At 37.5% G+C, this 14,101-nt stretch overlaps 2 protein-coding genes across 22 annotated transcripts in view; one reads left to right on the top strand and one right to left on the bottom strand.

The window, feature by feature from the left end:
• The window catches only part of LOC130084151 (guanine nucleotide-binding protein G(olf) subunit alpha), a 30,057-nt gene extending 27,672 nt beyond the window's left edge, over positions 1 to 2,385 (top strand). For both annotated transcript variants that reach the window (XM_056249367.1, XM_056249368.1), the window contains exon 12: positions 67 to 2,385. In XM_056249367.1, coding sequence (XP_056105342.1) covers positions 67 to 213 — 147 coding nt within the window. In that variant the 3' untranslated portion in view covers positions 214 to 2,385. The remainder of the gene's footprint in view (positions 1 to 66) is intronic.
• Positions 2,386 to 3,266: 881 nt separating this feature from the next.
• Positions 3,267 to 14,101, bottom strand: part of LOC130084143 (obscurin-like) — a 54,449-nt gene continuing 43,614 nt past the window's right edge. For 19 of the 20 annotated variants that reach the window (XM_056249336.1, XM_056249344.1, XM_056249338.1 and 16 more), the window contains 19 exons: positions 13,978 to 14,021; positions 13,709 to 13,810; positions 13,001 to 13,057; positions 11,176 to 11,315; positions 10,651 to 10,851; positions 10,369 to 10,445; positions 10,121 to 10,291; positions 9,549 to 9,708; positions 9,303 to 9,419; positions 8,963 to 9,127; positions 8,681 to 8,839; positions 7,810 to 7,987; positions 6,942 to 7,055; positions 6,691 to 6,858; positions 6,467 to 6,569; positions 5,818 to 5,947; positions 5,624 to 5,726; positions 5,196 to 5,238; positions 3,267 to 4,692 (listed from right to left, as the gene is read on the bottom strand). In XM_056249336.1, the coding sequence (XP_056105311.1) occupies positions 3,609 to 4,692; positions 5,196 to 5,238; positions 5,624 to 5,726; positions 5,818 to 5,947; positions 6,467 to 6,569; positions 6,691 to 6,858; positions 6,942 to 7,055; positions 7,810 to 7,987; positions 8,681 to 8,839; positions 8,963 to 9,127; positions 9,303 to 9,419; positions 9,549 to 9,708; positions 10,121 to 10,291; positions 10,369 to 10,445; positions 10,651 to 10,851; positions 11,176 to 11,315; positions 13,001 to 13,057; positions 13,709 to 13,810; positions 13,978 to 14,021 (3,316 nt within the window). In that variant the 3' untranslated portion in view covers positions 3,267 to 3,608. The remainder of the gene's footprint in view (positions 4,693 to 5,195; positions 5,239 to 5,623; positions 5,727 to 5,817; positions 5,948 to 6,466; positions 6,570 to 6,690; positions 6,859 to 6,941; positions 7,056 to 7,809; positions 7,988 to 8,680; positions 8,840 to 8,962; positions 9,128 to 9,302; positions 9,420 to 9,548; positions 9,709 to 10,120; positions 10,292 to 10,368; positions 10,446 to 10,650; positions 10,852 to 11,175; positions 11,316 to 13,000; positions 13,058 to 13,708; positions 13,811 to 13,977; positions 14,022 to 14,101) is intronic. The other variant, XM_056249337.1, reaches the window with a different exon arrangement.

Here is a 14,101-nt window from a genome sequence, read left to right as displayed (position 1 = left end):
ATCAAAGCAATTCTTGTAATCATATGAAACGCCTAATGGTAACTGTCCACCTCTCTCTTCTCACAGAGGATCAGCACAGAAAGCGGAGACGGCCGTCACTACTGTTATCCCCATTTTACATGTGCAGTGGACACGGAGAACATCCGCCGGGTCTTCAACGACTGCCGAGACATCATCCAGAGAATGCACCTGCGGCAGTACGAGCTCTTGTGATCGGCGGGACCCTGTGCTCTCTACCACCGTGTCTCCAAACTCCGCAGACAAAGAATACTACTGACGTTTGGCACACCACACTTCGGTTTTTACTCGTTTTATTTTAACTCATGATTCGGGGCGGGCGGTCGATCGGTGGGGTGGAAGACGAAGAGGGTCACTGGGTTTTCCCCCACGTTTTTATTTGGATTGCCTTTATTTTTGCCATTCCATGAAGCCTCTGGCTACCTCCTTTTTTTTTTTTTTTTTTTTTATAAAATAAAAAATGATATCGTTGTGTATATTTTCTGGCTCCTGCCGGATTATGAAGATCGCATCACCTTGTGACCTCCAGGAGTCCTAGTCTCGCACCCCGAACCTTGATCTTCTGACCTATAGGGCTCTCTGCTGCTCTTTCTGTTTCTGAACACTGAAGATCGCCCACGGGCAGAGGCGGGGACGGGGCGGGGGGCTAGGGGTTGTCGAACACTGGGAAAACGAAGTGAAGTAATGCACTTTTCCATCCGGTTTTGACTGACGTTTTTCTTTACGAAGATGGACACACAATGTAGCATCACATCACGAATTTCTGTCCCACTCGAGGCTTGCGGACAGGTCAGGGGATGGTGGGAATGACCACGCCCCCTTTCATTGGAAGGAGGCGGGGCATGTGAAACGAGGAGGAGGGGCTCCGGGAACATTGCTGAAGCCTCAGTTTGCTCTTGAGAACATGATGGCAAAACGTCCGTGAAAAGAAACGCCCCATTTCTTAATGTTTTAGGTTCGTATCTTGTACAGACTGTGCAAGGTTGAATTTTTTTTTCTTTTCTTTCCTGTACAGACTATAAAATGTTATATTATTTTGTACAACTTTATTGAAAGAGAGTAAAAAAAAATCTACTTGTAGATCTTTGTGCCTTGATTATGGCTGTACCTGTAAATGAAGCTGATACATATGTTTTTGACTGCGCTGTACAGCTTGATGTCACCCCTGTCGGCAGAAGGGACTGTGGATGGGGACCTACTCTGTAGAGTTTAGTTTCTTTTCTTTCTCGTTTTTGTTTTTCTGCTTTGTTTATATAAAAAGAGAAAAAGTTCTTTATTAAAAAAAATCAAATAAATATAGGAAAGAAAATCTTAACCTGTATACATTATGCAAATTGACCCCCTTACCTGCGGTTATGATCGGACGAAACGGCACCATGCCTTTCTTCCCGTTTTTTTTGTTTTGTTTTCCGTTTCATTTGAATTCTCAGCTTTAAAAACAGAAAAATTGAAGAAAAAGAAGTGTCCAAAAATCACAACCTGGTGTTGTTTTCAAAGGAACCTTTTTGGATATGAAGTATGTCTGATATATACACACACGTTTGTGTCTGTGAGTGCGTGCGTGTTCACGTACAGGAGACAAACATTGAGCCACAGATGCATGACATTTGTGTACGAGTGTGTGTGCGCGTGTGTGTGCAAGAGTGCATTGTGTGCACTCTTTTATAAATGTGCGTACATGTAAATTTATACGTCTATATAAATATATATGTACAATTCTACATGTTTAATTATGTGTGTGTTGGTGTATGCATACTTTAGTATGTATACAGTGAAGATGTGTACTTACACACATAGGTAAGCATGTCTAGAGTGAAATGAATAAATGAGAGTGCAATATTGAAAGCAACTGTGCGTGTCCGACGATTTTCACCATACACGATATAGACAGTAAATAGTAAACTGAACTTTTTTTTTTACTTGTATTTCTTTAATATCAATATCATGTGATATCAGTTTATAATACACATCCAAATATACTCTTTATTTTTTAAAGCAACAACATCAGAACTTCAAGATGTACATTTTTATTTATATTTATTCAAGTCTTTTTTTTTTATCAGCTGAACACCTTTGGCATTCCTAATTTATTTTGCTTTTACCAAAACCTTTCAAACAATGTGATCCACCAAAACAACACAAATTATGTTTCACATGCAAATTTTGGTTGCTAAAATTTTAAGTTCAAACACGTTTAATATATATATATATACACACACACATATATATATATATATATATATATATATATATATTAGTATTACTCCAGTAAATCTCAAAACTTTTTAAATCTGTAAATACTATGTGCTTAAAGTCATGTTGCACAAGAAATACTTTTTAAAATAAATCTTCTAAAGTCATTAAATAGATTTTGTGTTTGTTATGTTTCTTAAGTCTTAAAAATCTCCCACCACTATTCTTTTGTCCGTCTACAAAACCCCATACATTCACATTTCAACACTAAAATGCTGACCACATTGAATAGTCTTCATTGCAAGATGACATATCCAAAGTTTTTGATACATTAACATAGACCTCCGATTCAACAAGCCACAGTGTATTACACCAAATTACAACTAGTGCAATCAACTTGACCGAAAAAGTTGATCTGGATTTTTAGATGTTGAAAAACTCTATTTTATACTGAATATGTGTGTATATATAATGCTGAGGTACATTAATTCCATACAGCACATACATGACATTCAGATAAACCACAATCGTATTGTTGGAATCCAAAGAAGTTTAATTTGGATTTCTTGAAATAGTATTTCTTACTACACTGCCCCGCCAAAAAAAAGTACTTTTGTTTGGATTTAAATAGGCAAATGCTTAAGAGTCTATGAGTGGATCATTATAATTGGAGTGTGTAGCTTTTAATTTTTTTAAACAACCCTGTAGGAAGACACATCATGGCCATATTCCAGGATGACAATGTCAAGATTCATCAGGCTGTTTTCCTACATGGTTGTTTAAGAAATGAAAAGCTAAACTCTCCATCAATTAGGCTTAAAAGAACTGTTCCCAAACACATAACATAATAATCACTGCAATAATGATCCAATCATTGACTCTTAAGCATTTGCCTATTTAAATCCAAACAGAAACTTGTTTTTTTTGTTTTGGCCAGTGTATAGATGTAATGCTGAGGTACATTAATTCCATACAGCACATACATTACATTCAGATAAACCACAATCTTATTGTTGGAGTCCAAAGAAATGTAATTTGGATTTCTTGACACGGACGTGTATTTCTTAGTATGTCCTTTAGACAAAAAGACAGCTGTACTGTCCATATTTTGCACATTCATGTTAAACTTGCAGTTCCCAAGCGCAGCTGCACATTTGATTTCACGCTCACAGGAACTCAAGTAATTAGAAAGTCTTCATTAGGTAGGATATAAAGGCATCGAGTTTGGCAAGTGAATCCTATGCAAAAAGTGTCGCCTCAACATGGAATGATCCAGAAGCTTTGCGATTGAATTAGACTGCAAGATTTTACAGAAGCGTTCCCATTTAAGACTCGGGCTACTCTATGTCCTGATTTTGCATGCCGGAAACGAGCTTCGAAGATTCTATTCCTCTCGATTACTGCTTTTCAACTGGCTTCTTCTCGCTGATCTGAAGAGTGACTTGTCCGGTTGGTGTGTAGCTGCAGGTTTGTGCGGACACTTGCGTTTTGAAGCTCTGCAGACCTCCCTCCTTTCCTCTCTGGACCTCGGAGCAGTACGTCGGCTGGACGTCAAACCTCGCAAAGCTACCGGGATGCGGTGAACCGTTGGATGAAGGGTCTTCGGTCACATGAATAGGTATGGTCTTCTCTCGCCTTGGCCGAGAGCTGCTGCTCACTGATGAACCTGGAGTAAACATGCTGGAAATATGTTCCTTGAAGGATCCGAAGAAACCCATGCGAGGCTTTGCGGATGCCACTGGACGTCCCACGTGCAGCAGAATGGGTTTTCCAATGACAGACTCGTTTATTTCTCTCTGCAACACCGAGATCTCACTTGGCTTCTCAACAGGGACATGACGGTCCGTACGGCTGCCGAAAGTCTCACCTTCCTGAGGGACGTAGTCCTCGAGGTCTTCAAGAGTAAGAACTCGATTGCCATCAGTCAGTATTTTGCAGTCTCGGGCACCAAGTTCGTCGTCTTCGGGCTCCAGGACAATGGTTCCCTCCTCGTCTTCATCAGAGTCAACCAAGACACATGGGTCACTAATATCTGCTGTAACGGTTGGGTATATTGTCAGATTGTCAACCTCAGACACATTCTGCACAGTTTCCTCTTCATCAGTACCAGAAGATGCTTGTAGAAGCATTTCGGCACCCATTGTCTCCTCTACTAACTTGTTGTTGGAGTTATTAGTGTTTGGATTGCCAGGTGGTGACAACTTGCCGGGGGAAACGCCCCTTCTCCTTGGTAACTTGGGTGATTTGTTCACTTTATACTCGATTGTTTCCTCGACTTCCACCCATCTTGGGTTCCTGGCCGTGGCACCCTCTGGATCTTGAACGTACAGTGTCGGGACAGTCTTCCTGGCCAGGGTTCGTCTCTGTCTGGGCGGTTCGGGAGTGGACGTCTCTGAGCGGTAAGCTCCCATGGGTGATGGTCTTGGGGACGCGTGGCGTTTCATACGAGTGTTCTTTACCACTGTGGTGATGGTCTCCTCGCTTAAAGTGGAAAAAATCATATTTGTGAGTATGATTCATGATAGATGCACACAGGAGACATAAACAGAATGCATAGCATTAGTCTAAATCTGCCATCAAATTTACAAACTGATATGTAAGGCCAGTTTACACTTATCAATACTTGTATAATACATTTTGAAGAATTGTATTATATTATATTAAGATAAACTATTTTAACATATTTTGAACAAATATGTCATGCAAAGCTGAATTTTTTCAGCATCATTACTCCAGTCTTTAGTGTCACATGATCCTTCAGAAATCATTCTAATATGCAGATTTGGTGTTCAAGAAACATTTATTATTATTTGATTGATAGGAAATTCAAAGAACAGCATTTATTTGAAATTGAAAAAAACATTTTGTTTTCTCAATATAATGTGTGTTTGTTTAGTAAAAGTATTAATAAAAAACATTCTTACAGATACAGACCTGAAACGTTTGAATGGCAGTTTGTGTTTAGGTGCATGTTTGAGACTTACATAATTATGGTTTTCTTCGGTATTTTCGTCTCTTGTTCCGTTACTAGTTGAAAAACATCATTAAAAAAAGGTATTAAATGAGTTACATAATCAAACAAACATCACATTTATTTTAGCTATTCAATTTCAGTTAATTCACTGCTTGTCAAAAAGGGTACAAAGATGATGCTGAAATATGAAAAATACATTTCTAAATATAGGTACATTTATATTACAATGGATTATTTATATTTTATGGAACCATGAAACTATCTTTCATAGTAGCCCCTTTATTAAAACCATTAAATATTGAATAAGAATGTGTACATGCATGTTTTTTAATCCCTTTTAAGTGTTCAGTAAGTGAAATCAGAACAGATGGGAAAGGCTGTCATACTTTTATGTTTTTTTAATTAGGTGGCATATGTGTGTTGACAGGTGTCTCGTACCTTCTATAGTGATGGCCTGATCTGCTCTACGTTCTCCAGCCCTTGCCACAGCAGGAGTGATCAGCTGTGCCGCACACCTGGCACTGCCCAGACGGTTTGACAGCTGCAAATGAATAATATGATGATCATTGGCTTAATTCCTCATGCTGGGAGTAAAGTAAGAACTGAAAGGACTAAAGTAAGGATGTCCATACCTCACAATCATAGTGTCCGAGGTCTCTTTCTCCAGGGTTCTTGATAACTAGAACCAACACTCCACTGCGTGATTCAGTGTATGTCTGAAACTTCTCCTGGTCTGTCAGTAGTTTACCATCCTTAAACCATCTGTGCAGGGAAATGCCATAGCTTAACACTAACCCAACACATTTTGTCAGTGAAATGGATGACATTGTTGGGTTTAGTCATTTTATGACATGAATCACGCAGAGTTATTTTGACTCATTATTTAAACATAGTATGATATATATACTATCGTTCAGAAGTTTGGCATTGGTAAAATAACTCTTTTTGAATATATTTTAATATATTTAAAACATTCCTGTGGTGCAAAGATGAATTTTCAGCATCATTACTCCAGTCTTCAGTGTCACATGATCCTTCAGAAATCTTTCTAATATGATGTTTTGCTGCTCAAGAAACATTATTGTTATCAATGTTGAAAACAGTTGTGCTGCTTCATATTTTTGTGGAAACAAAAATTCTTCCCCCAGAATTCTTCCCCCAGAATTCTTTGATAAATAGTAAGTTCAAAAGAACTAGAATTTTTTGTAACATTATAAATGTCTTTAATGACATTTCATTTTTGAATGTCAGTGTAAATATTAGTTTAAACGGAGTCACTACCTTATCTTGGGACTTGGTGCACTCTGAATGGTGCAGGTGAACTGAGCATCTTCTCCTGGAAAGAGTGTGGCGTTCCGGATCTTATTCACAAAACGTGGAGGTACTGCAAGATATGGAATAAAAATCAACACAAATTTAAAGAAATCTTTTCACAGATTGTGAAACCAGCTTTACTAAGTTAGTCACATCAGGTTGCTCTCAATTTGCTCACGTCCGTCACTCACCCTGCACTGTGATTTTGCCTAGTGTGCTGGCGTTGCCCGCAGAGCTGGTGGCGAAGCACATGTACTGGCCAGAGTCGTCTGCCGTCATGTTGTCCAATATGAGTGTGCAAGAGCCGTCTGGGTCCTCAATGATGATGTGATGAGGATCCGCTTCCACAGCTCGCCCGTCTGTTTGTGAGAGTCAGATGGATGAATTACTTTTCTTCTTAGAAGACATCAAGAGGGGAAACACCCAAGATTTGGTTCCTTACCTTTGTACCAGGTGACATGTGGTTTTGGGGCACCAGTGACCTTGCAGGCGAGCTTTACTGTCTGTCCAAGCTCTGCTGTTAAGTCTGTCAACACTGAGTCGAAATCTGGAAGGCCTGTAATAAAAGTAAAATGCTAAATGTTAGAACTAGGGTTTATTATTATTATACTTAATAGATGATGTTTTATAAGTGGAGTGTGTTTTGCCATGTCAATAAAATGCTGCAGAGATGACATATTTTTGTAGACATAACCTGGAAACGGTTAGCATTTTAGCATTTATTTGAATTGTTTGAATGTGTTTTTTTTTGTTAAATGCGGTCTGTGGTGAACACAAGCTCAAGATATTTCATGTTTGTTTTTACATCATTAATACCCCAAATAAATCAGTAATACCCCCTTGTGATTTTTTGTAAAGCTTTTATGTGTCTTGAAAAAGGCAGTTGCTAACATATGGCTAAATGGGACTGCAGAGGTTATCGAGGACATTGAACGTCATTATGGAGAACGGGTAAACTCATCTACTCACTAGTTCGCTCTTACAGCCTCATTGTGTTTATAATTGCACTCTTGCAAACTATTCTAACTCAAACATTCCAACTTGTAGATTTTAAATATGAATTAAATATAAATATATTTTTATTACATTAAATATAATTAAAAGAGTTGTTGGAAGCTTAATGGTGTTGGCATAGTGTTCGTTTGTAGCCTAACTTTAGCTTTTTCATTTTGGCAATTGTATTTAAGCTTCAAAATGTAAAAGTTTTGTTCATTTGTGAAGATTATCATGACGAACAAAACAACTTTTTTTGGCCAATGGAGAAACCAAAAACGAGGAAACTAGGGGTCATGCTAACGTTGGCGACTTACTCCACGCTGGCATGCTGAACCGCTGCTGAAGGTCACGGAGGTCACGGAGCCATGAGTTCTTGATGATGACAGTCCGTGCCTGCAGAGTGTATTTTCTCACAGAGTCCTCACGCTCATGCCAGATCTCAAATGCTCTCTCATCTCCCTCCACAGTGTCGTTCACGTCAATGTTTGTGAGCTAAAGCAAAACAATAAAAATATTTTTTACAATACATTACATTTTGTTTAATACAATATTATTTTTTGAGTGACGTTATGAGGCAAAACCAGTAATTACGAAATCCATAAAGACATTTAGTCGATATTGGGCCATTTTGAAGTATCGCCATTGGTGCTTGGCTTTGTGAATTTTTAGTAAATGTTGTGTAAAATACACTGCCCAAATGCTTAAGAGTCTATGATTGGATAATTATTGCAGTGATTATTATGTTTCTATCATGTTATATGTTTAGGAACAGTTCTTTTAACCCTAATTGATGGAGAGTTTAGCTTTTCATTTCTTAAACAACCCTGTAAGAAGACACATCATGGCCATATTCCAGGATGACAATGTCAAGATTCATCAGGCTCAAAGGTTTGGAGGAAATAACATCACAACATTTATTTCTATTAATAGATGCATTAATTTTTGGTCAATTCATGTGTGGAAATGATTCTTCATGCTCCTCCAAACCTTTGAAAGGTCTCAAACCTTTGTAAAGTCTCCTCCAGCACATCCCAAAGACTTTCAATGACTCACTTTCACTGCAATAATGATCCAGTCATTGACTCTTAAGCATTTGTCTATTTAAATCCAAACAGCGACTTCTTTTCTGGCCAGACGTGTGTCACTTAATTACAGTCATTTAAAAAGCATTTGATAAGCTCTAACCTTCATCATATTCTTAAACACATATGTTTGGGTGTCCATATTTGTGTCTCTCTTCTGCTTGCAGATGACCACATGGTTTTTGAAGAGGAAAACATGGCGGTGGTGACCTCTGGAAGATGATCGAACTCCAGGAGCTCCTTCCCAAACAGTGAAAGGCCCCTGTAGAACAAAGAAAAATCCAAGCAAGTTGTTAAATTTAACTACAAGAAAGTGAAATAGGTAATATGAGAGCACTTTATCAAAATGCAACTATCCTGTACGTTTATGTGTTAGACACCGTACCTGTCTAATAGGTTCTCCCAACGCCTCCAGATTGGCGGGGTAGTTCTCTATGAGAGACACATGGTGTGTGTTCTCTGAGCGCTGGGAGAGGGATGACACCATTGCATAGGCCTGCTCCAACAAACAGCAGTTCTGACCGTTCTTTGCTTTGTTCCGGATCAATTCCTATAATGAAATCGGGGAATTGGAAAGGGATGCTCACTTTCAATTATTATGCATCACAGAATACATAAATATTCTTAAATGCATTTTTAGATAGTTATTCAGCCTTTTGCAAGTGGAAATTGGAGATTTTTCTTCACACAGAAACGCAGTATTGTGGTATTCAAGTTTTTATTACCTTCAGTAAAGCCCTGTACTTTAGAATTCTCTCTGGTGGTTTCTGAAGATAAGCATTGATACTGAGCACTGGACACTCTGAGGGGTCGACATTTGCCAACTCTGAGACTGTATAATTCTAATGAAAGAAAGATGTAGAACATGTTATGCTCTGCGTCTTCCGAATACCAAATTATTTTAGTTTACGGACAAAGACATTTTTTCTAGAAATCCATCACTATACTTGTCAGTATTTTTGTAAACCTACCTTGAAATATTGGTGCACTTCTTTCTCACTGATGGCGGACTCAGCCTGTGACTGTCCAATGAGGTACTGTAGATATTTCTCAAAACCTTCAGAGTTTCTTAAGAAATGCATGGCAATGTCATCATCAGTGTCACAATCACGCAGACCGGGCAGCAAAGAGCTGGAAAACAGACAACAGTCAAGTCTTCATCGAGCTTTTTCCTGTTGTCACATCTGTATGACAAGACTAGAATATAAATGGAGAAAATAGTTCTTTACACACTAAATTTTAGATGCCTGGTTTCACAGACAGGGCTTAGATTAAGCCAGGATTAGACCTTAGTTAAATTAGGACATTTAAGTAGCTTTAATAAACGTGCCTTTAACAAACATTACAGGTGTGCATCTTGAGACACATTTTAAGATATGTCAGTGCAAGTTGCTTTCAGTTAAAACAGCTCAAACATGCATGTTAGTCTGGGTCTAGCTTAAGCCTTGTCTGTGAAACCAGGGGATAGAGTTAATCATAGAATTAACAATTCTATGTTAGAATTCTATTAACAATTCTATTAACAATTGTCTGAACTTTGTACCTGCTGTGGAAGGATTTTAAATCACTGATATTACGGAAGATGGTTTCCTTCTGGCTGGCGATATCAGGTGGTGTGCTCTCCTCATCCACGCGCTTCAGATGGTGTGATGTGAAAAACTCAATCTCCTTCAGAAACTCAGTCTCTGTGTTGATCAGCTCCTGAACAAGTTGACTAGATACAAGTGAAACGGAGGTAGAATGAGTACCTAGTACAGAATAAAATGCACATTTTATGTGTCTAAATTTTACCAGAGTTTCTTCTTGTACTCTGTCTCGGAGACTTCCTCTCTGGTGGTCTCTGGGAGGTCTGCTACATCTGCAGACAGCTACAACACAACCAATCCATCATTAGTAAGAAATTATGAAGATGCACTGCACTAGTCATTACATTATGTGCATTTTTAACCCTAGTGTCAAATTTTAAACTCACTAATTTAAGTTTCACATGCTATCACATTAACCAGTGTCACCGGTTGCACATACAATATATATATATATAATTATATTAAAAAAAAAAAATTCTAAACAGACCTTCAGTCTTTTGTCAAGATACGCAGGTGAGACCCATCCCTGGCGAGACGGGTTGGATTTGGTAGGCTTGGTACGGACCAGCCATTTAAGTGGGTGGGCAGAGTCCAGAACCTCCACATACTGGCCCTCTTTCAGAGCGATGGTATCTTTACTGACACCCATGGGGTTGTAATCAGCTGTCACCACGTAGATATCAAACATCTGCACAGATGCATTGAGATAATAACAGTACATTTAGAAAATGTGTAGTGTTGTCTTCACTTTAAAAACATGAGAATGCTCCGGATTCTGCTTTTAAATATCCTTTTGTGAACTAAAGAATCAACGAGATGCTTAACTCACATATTAAATAATATGAACTACAAATGTATTATTCTAACATATTTTTTCCCCCTTTTACAATAAATGGTAAATAAATGTGTTAAAAAATCTTATTTAAAGAGAATGCAACAGGTCTGACATATAATAATAATAATAATAATAATAAATTTGTTGATGACATCAAGAGTGTGATGTTTGTGATACCTCTCCCCTGGCATCTCCTTCATCCGATTCAGAAGATGAGTCTGCGATGAGAGATGTAGGACGTGATCGGCCGTGATATGGAGATGGTGATGGTGTTTTTGTTTCATCATCACTGTCAGCTCCTGGGACACGTAATGAAGCTTGAAGCAGACAGTGATAAAAAGGTTAGAGGAAGAAAGAGATAATGTTATTAGGTATCAGCTCTGACAGCATGGGCTTTAGCATCACATGTGAACAACAAAACATTTGTTCAGGTTATGGAATTCAATTAAAAATCAGCAGAGTCAGCATGTAATTTAAAAATATTAATCTAGATTATAATATCTATATAATATAATATAATATATATAAATGTTTTCCCCCATAGGGTTTACCAGGCCACACACACACACACACACACACACACACACACACATATGCACATCTTTAACATATGGGGCCTACTTAGGGCCTACTTCAGAATTTCAATGGTTTCCAAAATGTATCCAAAATACAAACTTGATATAGTCTCTCTCTCTCTTTCTCTCTATATAACATAAACAATGGTGTTTGCGTGGTAATGATCTTTACTTCACAACACGACTCAAACTGTGGCACGCGCACATAAGGGGGCAGCATAATTAGTTTCATTATTCACATAGGATATTTGATAGCTGATGTCAGACGTCAGTGTTTTAATTTACATTTAATCTCGCGAAATCGCGATGACGAGTTCTTCTACTGTGAAATATTGCCGCCGTTTTTTAATATAGCGCGAACTGATGGTTAACAACAGCTACTGACCCACGTAGCCTACTGAAATTGTAGCTAAAAACAGACAAAAAAGTTAGACAGCCCGAAGAGATCAACAGTGCTAGGCCTAACATGGAAATAATATCTTCAAAATGGACGCTGAGAACGATTTATGAGGAAAACTGTCCAGTTTCGCCGACCTAAAGAGAAGGTAAGCAGAAATGTTCATATTTAGCCTACAATTCAAATTCGTACGTAGCGTATCTTCTCTTATAATTGTGTTTCATTGTGATCGAGTATCTGGTGGGTGTCAGTTAAGAAGATACTGATGGTGGTTTGAAAAGTTTGGGATCCACTAGATTTAAATCTACAGTACAAAAACATAATTGTGTTATTTTACTAACTAAGTGTACCCAGTCAAATTCTTCCATTGCTCAATTTGAGCATATTCGAGAATATTCAGACAAGCTTTATGTGGTGTAGCTTTTTTTTATTTTTGTAGAAACAGGAAAAGATGCAAATAACAACAGTGACAGAAAAAGAAGGTTTTTTGAATATCATCTGAGCTCACCTGTGAGGTCCATTATCAGTTGTTTTTTAATCATCTATGACTCCGGATATAATAACTAATGCTGTAAACCACGTTTCTCCTGTGATTTAACATGCTTTGTCATGCTTGTGTAAAAACAAAATTGTGCCCACCACACAACATTAATGTATCGCTCATGCAATCCCTTATCTAAATGAATATGGCAGTGAGCGTTCATCCATTTTCTCTGTGTATACTGAAACAGAGACACCTTGAAAGTGTAAAAATGAGACACTGAATTTCAAAATGTCCAGTTTATTCTGTATTGAGACAAAATGGCCCTGATTTTAAAGAACCATGACTTTATTACCACTTGGCCATACTTAAAGCATTTTGTACTTAACATTTTAATATCTTAAATGTAGGGTTTTCTTTCTTTTTTTTTTTTTTTTCAATGTTGAGAACCAAAGAAATAGACAAGCAACGTGATTAACAACAGCATAGCCTCATGGAGAAAAAGTCAAAGTTCTGGTGTAATACACTGGAGGTTCTGCGGATACATACTGGTTACTTTGGGCCAAGATTTCATCCACTGGAGCACTTGGTGGTTCTGTAAGCTGTCTGAACAAATCAATGCTTCAATGAGAATGTGAGTGAATAGAGGGATGAGAGGATGGATGGATAGTTTGATGGATAGACAAAAGAATGGAGTCAGTGAACTGCACAGGAGTCGGGGGATCCAGAGAGATAAGGTTTTATATATTGTCAGTAAACTGCATAGGAATTGGGAATATATATATATATAGTGTGTATATATATATAATATATATATATATAAAAAATATATTATATAATAGAAGGGAAGTATTCTATCCAGGAAAATATGCTCACAAAAAAATTCCTGAGTATAATTAATGATTTAAAAAGTGAATATAAAAACAGGTGTACTCCATTTCAGTACTCAGTACATCCTGTGAGATGAATTCAAAGCATTTGTGCACACGCAAAGCTCATTCAAAAACAGTGCATACTGTTTTGAGTGAATTTTTAGGATGCATTCTGTAGAGAAAGACTACATTAAAACAATAAATTGTTATTTTCCACTATTGTAACTTATGACATCAAGAATGATACTTTAATTAATAAAAAAAAAAAACAGTACAAATAGTACACACATTTATACACATTGTAATTCATTGTAATACTGTGGCAGTGCAGGTTACAAAAATATTAGCTCAATATTATTGACTGAAAATTATTGTTTTCTCTTACCTTGGGTGAACTTGGCAGATACCATTTCAGTGATTTGGGTTGTGAGTTTTTGTAAGAATTCCTCTGTACCCACTTCACCCATGTAAGGTCGTTTGATCTCTCCTGAAGATGTTTTCAAAATAATTACTTATATTGCAGCAAATTACATCACAACTACCTGAGGGCAGTCACTCACTCTGATATAATCTGACAGCCCACTAAAAGTATAAAGTAGTTAAAAAAAAATGTAAATAAAAACTTAAACAGAACATCATCTATCAAATATTCACCTTTGGCCGCTTCCTCCGGTGGGCTAATAGTAATTCCCAGAACCCTGGAGAAGAAAATATTATAATTAAACATTAACATCCAAATATGTAAAATTGTACAATGTTTAGGCCTAGATGAATAAAA

The sequence above is a fragment of the Rhinichthys klamathensis genome, unplaced genomic scaffold (assembly GCF_029890125.1).
Source record: "Rhinichthys klamathensis goyatoka isolate OS25496 unplaced genomic scaffold, OSU_Roscu_1.1 h1tg000059l_1, whole genome shotgun sequence".
In the NCBI taxonomy this organism is placed as follows: domain Eukaryota; kingdom Metazoa; phylum Chordata; class Actinopteri; order Cypriniformes; family Leuciscidae; genus Rhinichthys; species Rhinichthys klamathensis.
The sequence above is the reverse complement of the archived record's forward strand: the minus strand, read 5'-3'. Positions and strand labels throughout refer to the sequence as shown.